We start from the raw sequence: 11,003 nt of genomic DNA on the forward strand, positions 1-11,003 counted from the left end.
CCCCCCCCTCCAGACCCTCGCCCCCGGGCCCTTTCCCACGGGGCGTGGCGGGGGCGCGGCACACCGTGGAGTCAAGAGTGAAGCAATGCGTTATTTGCATGTCGTCCAGCGGAACGATCGCCTGCTGGGCAAGTGCCCTCCGCTACGATAGTGACTGTTCAATTTGTAGCTAGTTGTGTATTCTAATTTGTGCTACACCATTTCTCCACTGTCGTTTGTATTTGGCGCCATGGCGCCATCGATGGAGGACTTAACATTTCTTGGTTTTAGAAACAGCATTTTTGCGTGAGAAACGAAATAGGCCGGCTGTTGGGAAACCTCAGCTCTGGCTTATTGGATATGGAGCTCTCGCTTTTACTGTTAAGACTTGGATGTTATGGTGTGTGTATTTCGCAAATGAATACAAAAGTAGCAGCCAGCTGCATGACGACATAAACTCGTCAACATTAACAACACCTCGAAAAAAAGAAAACACGATGGAAACTGGCGCGCCACGCCTGGCCGCTGGTGACCAGCGGTGACCAGGTGAGACAAACAGCGAATGTCACGCCGTGATAACGTTAGGCCCGTTGTCCGGCCGCCGCTTAGGCCCTCCCCAACGCGTTCCCGATTCGTTGCGGTTGACCACACAGTATGGGTGGGTGGAGTGAAAAACCAAACGAAAAACGAACCGACAAAAAAAATATATATTTGAGAAACTGGCACTGCAAGCAAAAGGGGCAAGGGATGCGGATACCGCGGTCTAGTTGCGCGTGTGTGGTTGTGGTCTGTCTGAACCCGCGCCGGGCCGGGGCTGCCGCTTGGAATTGGCACGTATGGAAACCCTTTCGCCTGTAGGGCCCACGCGGGGTGGAGGAAGGGCCAGGCCACGGAAGGTCGCGTGCAGGGGCCACAAAGAGGCAGTCGAGGCGGAGCCCTTCCCCCCGCCCGCCGCACAGGTACGTGGGGCCACTTTTGCGGTGCGCCCCGCGACGCCCCGGCAACACTCGGTGTCCTTCGACCAAACCGCGGCGCGGTGGCGCGGCGGCGGCGCGGCATGGCGTATGGCGTGCCGCGCGTCGTCGGGGACCCCGCCGGTCGACATGGGGGCGCGTATCGGCGACCTCGTTTGGATCGTATACCCGTCGTCTCGCGACCCGCGGGGGAGGGGCTCGGGTTACGCTGAACGCGTCGGTCTATTTACCGGGTGGTGGCGGCCTGCTTCTCCTACTTCTCCGCACCTCCTCCTAGGCAACACGCCCGTGCAAACAGCCGCGAGTGCGACCCACATCTCGCTTCATGTACTGCTGATAGCCCCGCCCCCCTCCCCCAATCCTCTGTCTCGCCCACACTGCAGCGGCACCGCGGGTCGCCGTGGAGGAGAGCAGCACGCAGACGTCGAGAACGGGTGGGTCGCGAGTTCAACCTGATTCGAATTGTATCGCTAATGTGTGTGTGTGTGTACTCGCTGTGGCGGTACGCCCAGGCGGCGAGCCTCACGCTAGGTGCTCCAGTGCCGGGCCTGTCGCGGGTTCCCGCTGGGTGGTCGACAAGGGGGTGAGCGAGGAGGCGGGGTTTCGTTCGCGCCGCCGCGGCTGCTCGGCTGCTCGGCTGCCACCGCCGGGTACCTCGCGCCTTTGCTTTGCCTTTCGTTTTCACGGGTAATGACTTTAGCCCGAGCGCTGCGGTGACGTGGCGTGGCGCGGTGTGGTGTGGCGGGGTGAACACTCCCCGCGGAGGCGGCAGGTGCGCTGTAGACACCCCGCCCCCTCCCCTTGCCCCTCCCCCCGTCTGGTGCTTTTGCACTTTCAACTTCCAGTTGTTGCTGCGACCCGGCGCGGCCTGGTACCGCCTGCGGTACAACCGGGTACGACACTTCTATCACGGTGTTGATGTCGCTCCCCGCGCTCCGCGCTGTGGCCGGACTCGCGCCTCGCTAAACGGCCACGTGGCCGACGTTGACGTTGACTCGGGGTCCCACCAGACCCTGAGGCTTCCCCTGCTGAAGCCCTCCCCTGCGCCACGGCCTCGGCCGCTGGCCGCTGTGGGGACGGGGGCTGTCCCTGCCCCCCACCGCACACACCTGACCCGGCCTCGGCCTCGTGGGAGGAGCTGTGCACCGCGCAGCCATACAGTAGTGTGCCGCGGCGCCGCCTCGCGTATGAGGAAGTTGCCCGATAAGAGGAACAAGAAGAAGGTAGCACTGAGCAGGTGGCGTGGCGTAGCGCCGTCCCTAAACAAGGCAGAAGATGAGCGACAGTCTAGCAGAGGTTAGGATGCGTGTCGTTAGATTTCAATCAGTTTAGAACGGGCCTATGGATCTAGCACATTGGTACCACCTATACCAAAGTTTATTACCACAGTTGAGTCATTATCATTGAGTTAAAACTGTACCAATGTAATATGTCCGTACACTAACCTAAACAACGACACCGGGACGGTTTAGAAGATTGTATAAACTTACTTTTCCGAAGCCAAACTTTGCAGAAGCACTTTTCGACACCATGTTGCTACGCCGGTCTAATACGGACCCAATTTTTCTTTACAAATTCTACAAAACTTGATTTATGATCACACATTCACTTGCGATAAGACACAGTATGGTCGCCGGCGTCACCGGCGTTCTGCTTTGTTTAGGGACGGCGCTACGCCACGCCACCTCCTCAGTGCTACCTTCTTTTTGTTCCTCTTATTGGGCAACTTCCTCATATAGCAGCTGGGGTCGTTGACGGCGCGGTGGAGCGGGAGGGGCCAGAGCGCCGGAGTGTACACGACAGCTGCTGTTGCTGTTGCTGGTGCTGTTGGATTCCAGGCTTGTGCTCGCGGCCGCAGTCCCACGGTGGTGGTGGGCCGGCCCGGCCCCGGCCCGGACTCCGGCAAATAGCGATGCGTCTGCGGCGCTACCCCTCGCCCTCCGGAATGCGATGCGATGAGAACGCACCGGAACGCACCGCACCGCGCGCCGCTCTGCGTCCGCCGCGGCCGCCGTGGGAGCCGCTCGTCTCCTCCGCGCTGGCCGCGGTCTGTCCGTGTCCTGGCCGTGTCCTGGCCGTGCTGCTGCAGCCAATTAGCCTGCCCCAGGCGGACCCGACCCCCGCCGGCCGGCCCGGCTAGGTAATTCGGAAACACGAGGTCCCCTCCTGTAAGCGTGAAAGTGGTTGCGGGGGACCCCCTTCCCCCCACCTTGCCACGCCCCTTTCCCACTTCCTCGCGGTGTGGTTGTGGTGGTGACGTCTGCTGCCCAGTTCCCTGACTGTCTTTGCCATTGCGTCACTTTAACGAACACCCCGTGGGCCCGTGGGGCCCAGGTTGTCTGGTGTACAAAGCGGGGTGGCAAAAAACAGAAACAGTGCGTGTACAAGAAAATGTGGTGGATAAGTTAGAAGTACGATGACAGTTTTGTTCTAAAATGAGATTTTCATCGTATGAAAACTGGTGTGGTGGGAGTGTGGAGTGGGGTAATATTTTGTCGTGACCTGCCCCGTGTCCTTTGGGCCCTGGAATATCCACCTCTCTAGTTCCGCCCTGGCGCAGTTTGATGTGTCTAAAACGACTGTTCTTTTTGTTCGCCAGGCTTGTAGCGTCCGTCTCCGCCGCGTTTACCAAGCACGACAATGCCTGCGAGGTGCTTCATTTGCGAGAAGACGTTCCCGTCTCAGGGAAAGCTCTTGATCCACACGAGGACGCACACGGGCGAGAAGCCATTCGAGTGCACCGTGTGCCAGAAGACGTTCAATCAAGGTGTCAATTTGCGGACGCATATGCGAACTCACACGGGCGAGAAGCCATTCGAGTGCGCCGTGTGCCAGAAGACGTTCAATCAAGGTGTCAATTTGCGGACGCATATGCGAACTCACACGGGCGAGAAGCCATACGAGTGCACCGTATGCCAGAAGACGTTCGGTCAAGATGACTATCTGCGAAAGCATATGCGAACTCACGACACGGGCGAGAAGGCCATCGAGTGCGCCGTTTGCCAAAAGACGTTTAGTAATGGTGACTCTCTGCGGGGACATATGCGCCGAACGCATACAGGAGAAAAGCCATTCGAGTGCACCACGTGTCTCAAGAGGTTCGATTCTTCTAAAGATTTACGGAGGCATGTGCAAGTCCACGACACAGAAAGAGAGCCGCTGGAGTGCACTGTGTGCCACAAGCAGTACTATTCAAGTACTGGTTTACAGATACATTTGCGAACGCATACCGGCGAAAAGCCACACGAGTGTGTCGTGTGTCACAGGAAGTTTACAGCGCCGCACTCTCTCCGAGTTCACATGCGAACACACACAGGGGAAAAGCCATACGAGTGTAGTGTATGCCGAAAGAAGTTCTCGCAAAGTGCTGGTTTGCGTGCGCATGTGCGCACGCATTCGGACGAGAAGGCATTCAAGTGCAGCGAATGTGACTCAAAATTTTCTTCGCTTCAATTATTGGTAGTGCATCAGCGGACCCATACAGGAGAAAAGCCGTTCAAATGCACCGTTTGCCAAAAGGCTTTCAGTCAAAGTAGCAGCCTGCGGCTACATTTGCGAATCCACGTGGGTGATAAACCACACGAGTGCCTCGTGTGTCACAGGATGTTTTCTACGTCATCTTCGGTTAAGAGTCATATGGTAACCCATTCAGGCGAGAAACCTTACGAGTGCTCTGTGTGTCACAAATGGTTTGCTTTAATGGGTTCGCTGCAGACCCACTTGCGAACTCACACGGGCGAGATGCCATTTGAGTGTCCTGTGTGTGAACGGAAATTCTCCTCTAATAGCAATTTGCGGAAGCACATGAGAACTCACACTGGCGAAAAGCCATATAAATGCAGTGAATGTGACAAGGCCTTTTGTGAGTCCGGCCAACGGCGATATCACATGCGAACCCATACAGGAGAAAAGCCGTACGCGTGTAACGTGTGCGATAAGAAGTTCTCTGTTAGTTGCAATCTGAAGCAACACCTCCAAACCCATTCCGGTGAAAAGCCATTCGAGTGCACCGTGTGCCACAGGAGGTTTACTGCATCTAATGATCTGCGAAAACATTTGCGAATACACACTGGCGAAAAGCCATTCGAGTGCACTGTGTGTCAACGGAAATTCGCCTTGAGTGGCAATATGCGGATTCACATGAAAACTCACACAGGCAGGGAGTCGTCTGACAAGTGACTGTATAGGCCAGATTATTTGACGGCATCACAAGAAAAAGATGTCAAGTTAAAGTTTTCTGCTGAAACGTGCGTGGCTTTGTAATGCAATGCGAAGAATTTGAATTAAATTGCTTCATCGGCTTTGGGTTTTAATTATCTAATGATGGATTCACTTTTAGCTTTAAATTGTGTCCAGAGACCAAGAGAGATGAAAACATTCTTTCTAGCTTCGACAATAAAAAAATATAATAATAAGCAAACACATGTGTGGTGTACAGGTTTTAATTTTTTTTTCATTGCTTATTCATTTTGACAGAAACCGTCAAGCAGTGCTTACTGCTGGTTAACCGTAGGAATTGCAAACATTTTGATGAGTTGAACGCGAAGAGAAAGGGAGGGGGGGGTGAGTGGTGAGAGAGAATAAATGACACGAGTACGAGAGAGAGAGAGAGAGAGAGAGAGAGAGAGAGAGAGAGAGAGAGAGAGAGAGAGAAAGAGAGAATCTCAGCATCTCGGCCGAACCCAGCGCATAAACGTTGGTTGTCGTAGGTCGCGGGCTGGTCGCGGTGCCGCGCGGTGCCAGCCCGTGCCAGGTCCGGCGCCGCCGCGACGCGATGCTGCGCGTCACCTTGCCCCTCCCTCACCCGGGCGGCTTTCTTCCGCCCGGCGATGTGATGGGTCTGTCTGTCGCGCCCCGAACTGCGCAGTTTGGGACGGTCTTTTTAATCATAGAATACAGGAGGGGGGGGGGTCCTCATCCAGCTGCTCATTCCTTACGTCACGACGCGTTATGAGACCCGCGGGCATCGCCGAAACTCCAGGGAACCGGTCAACGATCACATAGCAGCGCAGCAGCAGGTCAGGCGACCCTAGCGGTCTCACTTCTCCTGCTCTTCATCGTCCAGGCTTCAGGGGTCTCCAGGTGCCTCGGTGTCGTCCCTCCAGAGCGTGCGGACACAAGGAGAGGTCTGGTGGCAGTCTCAGCGGAATACAGAATACGCCCGCCAGAGCACGGACTCAAACTCAAAGAGAGGTCTGCGGCGCTGCGACAGTGTCGGCGGAATACGGAGCGCGGAACGCCTTGGCGCGGAGACGGGGGGCCTGTGTTGTGCCAACGTCGCCTGGCACTGTATGTTCCTTTTCTGTCCCGCTTCGCGCAGTGTACGCTGTACACGGCAGTGGCACGGGGAAGACCAGACCGCGCCGCGCGCGGCCCGTGGAGGACGCGCCGCCGCTGCGAGCGGATTGAAACGTCGGGGAAGGGGAGACCGCAGTCGTCGGCGCTGGATGGGGAGGGGAATGGAGGAGAGCGAGCGTGCAAGCGTAGCAGCACGGCGCCGGGATGGTAGGCCGCCCATCGTGCTGGCGCGCGGTGCGGCGCGGCCGCCACCAGGCGACAGGAGGGGCCCCAGCCCCGCTGCTACAGCCACCGAACGCTCAAGTGGCGGCGGACTTTAGCACCTTCAAGAACGACAGAACGACCCAGCAGCACCCATACGGCGGCGGCGGGTCTAGCAGCAGTAGCGCCCGCGTGGAGGACTCCAGCCGCACGGAGAGGCGCCCGGCCAGGCTCGCGCCTGTGACTCCGTCCTCACAGTTTGTTGTCTAGAAGAGTCCAACCTAGAGAGTCCATTAGCAGCACGCCATCACCATGCATGTGTGGCCGCGGTTGGAGTGGAACCCCATATCCGTGGTCAGTCAACCGGGAGTCTTGTTCCAGGTGTCCAGCCTTAGCAGCAGCAGCATCCTCTGTGTGTGGTGTGGCCACCGGCGATGGCGATGCGCGGCTCTAACGTCCGCGTCTCCTCTTGACATTTCCTCGCCTCTAATTAGTAGCCCTTCCCCCGCGCTCGGCGCTCGGCGACCCTAATAGGGTGGCGGCTGCATTAGCATGATGACATAAGACCCCCGGTGCCCGGCGGTGCCCGGCGGTGGTGCCCGCGGTGCCTGGCGGGGCGCGGGTCGTGACTCTGCGCCGTCTGCGGCCCGCGGACGGAGACATTAGCCGTGTTCACCTACAATGAGCCGGAAATGGGGGAGCGGCGTGGTGGCGTGGTGTACGCCTACCAGTACGGCGTGGGGAGGGCTGGCGGGGCGGGTGCTCATAGAGGGGGTAGGGACTTTATACTCGAAAAGATCAGAGTACACCCTCCAAAAAATAATAAGGAAAAAATCAAAACGAAAATAAAGACACAAAGATTTAAAACAAAAAAATAGAAAAAATCAGAAAAAAATCCAAATTGGAAAACTAAATCAAATGTGTAATTCCTAGTTAAGTACCCTTCGCTGCTCTCCCCCACCACCTGAGCCCACAGCCTCCCTGGCGGTGCGCAGCCGCACGCCTCTTGCTGCAACAGCACCCTCCTTGCCCAACAATGACTGACCCCCCGCGCGCGCCGGCACCCTTGACCCCGGCGCCGGTGTCGGTGGCCTCCCTCTGGCGGAGCTCCTGCCGATGAAGTTCTAATGATCCGCGACGCGGCGGCTCATCGAATTGTACTCTTGCATTACTTTGTCGCCCCCCTGCAGAGCTCTCACGTGCCGGCGTTTCTCGTGTGTTGCAGACGGCGGGGCCATGATGGCTCCCAGCGTGGCCTCCATGGCGGCCTCCGTCTCCCGGGCCGGGCCCCAGGTCGCCGCCCAGCAGGCCGGCCCCCAGGCCCCGGCCGCGCCCAGCTTCGTGCTGACGGCGGACCAGGACGAGCCGCCCCTCGACACGGACTCCGCCCTGGGCGGCTCCACGTCCACGGACAAGGGCAACAACAGGTACGTAACGGACTCCTCCCCCGCCCGCCCGCGCCGGCCAGGCCCGGCGCCCGCCCGACGCGACGCGAGTAGAAAGTCAACGCTCGCTGATTGCGGTGTGAATTACATTTCCTCGTGTATAGGGTTTTCGCCGCGCGCGAGATGCCAGAGGGCGTCGCCGTGGTGGCGTATGGCGTGGCGTGGCTTTGCGGTTCCTTCTTGCTGCCGGGGCTAGAGAGACGTCCGCGTTTAGACAACGAGGAACCCGACCCACCCGAGGAAGGTGTGGGTATTTCAAAGCGAAATCAGAAGGGTCCAGGTGGGAGGAAGAGTTTTTCCACGTCCTTTCAAGAGTTATTGCTAAGCGGGAGCGCGGCAGACCAAGCAGGACACTCTGAATATCTCGAGTCCTATGTGGGACATTCGCTGTTGGAAAGTATAAAATGCAATGGCCACTGGCACCGGTGTCAAAAGAAAACGGTCTGCAATTTAGCCTTAGCTTTTTTTGTAACCTCCTGCACTTGCACATATGGAGAGGAAACGGGGGCTGGCGTATACATGAAAGTTTCTAACACTGACTTTGAGTTTCCGGTCCTCAGAGCGAGTTCTGAGTTCATCGTCCTTCCGTTGCCAGACGAGATTTTGCACTATGTTTCATGCTGTCGAGACATCCACTGAAATTTCACTGTCGATCCTTCCTTGGGCGCGGGTCGCGGACGAGGCACCTCACCTATTCAGTTATGGCCACGGCTGCACGGCTCTCCGACCGATTCGTCGCAGGAGTGGAGTAGTAATAACATTTGGAGTGGATGATGATTTGTCGGGGTGGGGGGGGGGGTGTACCGTTATAGCACCGACCGGAGCCTATCGGAGAAGGGGGATGGGGGAGGTGGCGTCGCGGCCCTTTGTGTAACCGCCGGTGCGAATAACAACGCTCCCCTGCTTTGGTAACCGCGCGCCAGGAAATGGCGATAAATGTCCCTTCAAGCAGGCGAAAGAAGTAGCAGCAGCCAGTAGCTCGGCCGGAGCGCCTGGAGATGCGCCCCGCTACGCCACGCCACGCCAAACGTCTGCAATATGCATCCCGGCCCGGGCCGCGGGGTGATGGATCGGCTTCCATTTTTTCCCTCCTTTATTCACCCTTTTGTTCCCGAGGCGTCCGCTCCCGCTCGCGGCTGCTGCGCCCGCCGCACCGCCGTCGCCGCCGGGTAGGCCCGAGGCAGCAGCAGCAGCGGCGAGCTCTGCGCGCTAACGGCCGATGACAAATGGAAGTTGGTTTGCGTTACACTTCGCCTGGGGTGGGCATCCTTTGGCTCCGGCCCTGCTGGAACAGGGAGGCTGCTCGCCTGCCTGTTGCTCAGCCGCAGAGTCGCCGCGAAAGTCACGAACACATCTGTGTGGAGCAGGCTGCACCTGCATACTAAGGGATCGTTCAGAAAGTACGTCCGTTTTTCTCAGATTCATTCGTCACTCAGCAAATTCGGCAAATTTTTGGAAGCTCGGCGCCTGCGAGACTCGGGGTAGGCCACTCCACAGTACACGTATGCACTGTGGACAAGATGTTGCCTACCTATCAGGCGCTCTGAGAGCTTGCTTACATTATAAGTGCTGTATTTGGCAGGTTCGCAACGGCGAATGACAGACGTACTTTCTGGAGGATCCCCAAGCAACCCCCTCGGCACGGGTGTTACAGATGTTGCCTGACAGGCAGGCGTAGGTGCAGCCCGTTCCACGCGGGTGTATTATTATCGTGGGAATGTTTACTAAAGCTGACAGACAGACGGACAGACAGACGCGCCGCGCCGCGGCCCGAGTGCGCTGCCGATATGTGTACTCCGGGTCCCGCGGCGACGCCACGCTCCGCCTCGCGTGCCGCGGGCTGGCAGGTGCCAGGCGTATGAAGCCCGGGCTTTGTATCGTAAAGCCGCGCGCGGGGGGCTGTGCTGAGAGCGCCGGCAGCCTACCTGGCCTGCCTGCCATATAGACCTGGCGCAACAGCCGGAGACCTGGAATGCGCCGCAGAAAACTACTAAAGCAGCAGCGGCGGCGGCGGCGCCAGGCCCCGCGGAGTGAAATGATAAACAAAAAGACAGGCGCAAGAGCAGAAAAAAGTAGAGTTGATCTCGTGAGAGAGTGTGACATTTGACACGCGCCGCAGCCGCGCAGCGCAGAGGCCACGGGCGAGTTTTGCAAGATGGTCCGCGTCGTGTCCCGCGTGTGTCCGCCGCGCGGCCGGTGGTATATGGGCCACCCTGCTTGCACTCAGTGCTCGCGCTCCAAATTGCCGCAAAGCCACTTACTTTTCGTTCAAATTCTTCCAAATTGGAGTCGCCCGCGCGGGGCGCTCACCTGTCTGTTGCGTTGCGACACGCGTGGGCCGCTCGCGGGCTGGCCGTCGACCCCGGTGCGCGGCCGTGACCGACGTGACCACCGCGATGACCCGCGTCTTGTTTCTGTTGCAGCCGCTGCTCCAGTATGTCCGACGGCGAGAGTTACGAGTGCTACGGGGAGGGCGAGGTGGACCCCGACTCGCCCGTCCAGAGGCGCCTTCACGGGTACGTTGTTATTCCTGCACTTTTTATTTTATGGGGCTCTGTGAGCAGGTGTTGTTTGCTTTTGTGTGGTTGTTGGCCGTCTTCTCTTTTGTTATTGCCGTGACTGCAACGCTTACGTTGCACGTGTATTATTGATTTTATGCTTGTAGTGACGCGACCCGGAGCCCGCCGAACGGAGGCCTCAGGAGGAGCACCTGGCTGAGGACGAGCCTGCGGAGGCCGCCGACCAGGTGAGGACCAGACTTGCCTCTCGAGCCGCGACCCTAAAGTGTGACGTTGTAGTGACTCTCTCTGTTTTGTCCCCTCAGCAACCCGGACAGCCTACCCAACCGGAGATGGGGCTCCTTCAGGCAGTGAGTATCACTACCCTACCTCTGTGCTGAGCTGTGCATGTGTGTGTGCGAGAAAAAGAGAGAGGGGGGGGGCGAGTGCGAAAGAGCGATAGAGATGGGTCCGCGGAGTGGAAAGGGTAGTGGGTCAGACGGTAGCCTTGCGGCAGGCTGCGCCCGGCTGCGCCGCCGTGCAGTTGGCTTCAGACGAGTCCGTGTACAGAGCGATTTCAGGACGGCCCTCCCCCAGAGTGCCCCCCC

General features: G+C 58.4%; 2 protein-coding genes across 2 annotated transcripts in view; both read left to right on the plus strand.

Moving 5' to 3' along the window:
• Window positions 1-3,339: 3,339 nt before the first annotated feature.
• On the plus strand, window positions 3,340-5,466 carry LOC113206481 (zinc finger protein 26-like). The gene has a single exon (XM_052275458.1). The coding sequence runs from the start codon at window positions 3,594-3,596 to the stop codon at window positions 5,130-5,132; it is 1,539 nt and encodes a 512-aa protein (XP_052131418.1). The 5' UTR covers window positions 3,340-3,593; the 3' UTR covers window positions 5,133-5,466.
• Window positions 5,467-7,677: 2,211 nt separating this feature from the next.
• Window positions 7,678-11,003, plus strand: part of LOC113206482 (rab11 family-interacting protein 4) — a gene marked incomplete at its 5' end in the record, with an annotated part of 53,029 nt that continues 49,703 nt past the window's right edge. Inside the window, 4 exon segments of the mRNA XM_052275455.1 lie at window positions 7,678-7,879; window positions 10,321-10,413; window positions 10,563-10,643; window positions 10,722-10,766. Of these exon segments, the coding sequence (XP_052131415.1) occupies window positions 7,689-7,879; window positions 10,321-10,413; window positions 10,563-10,643; window positions 10,722-10,766 (410 nt within the window).

This window comes from Frankliniella occidentalis, unplaced genomic scaffold (genome assembly GCF_000697945.3).
Source record: "Frankliniella occidentalis isolate FOCC.00 unplaced genomic scaffold, Focc_3.1 Scaffold629, whole genome shotgun sequence".
NCBI lineage: Eukaryota > Metazoa > Arthropoda > Insecta > Thysanoptera > Thripidae > Frankliniella > Frankliniella occidentalis.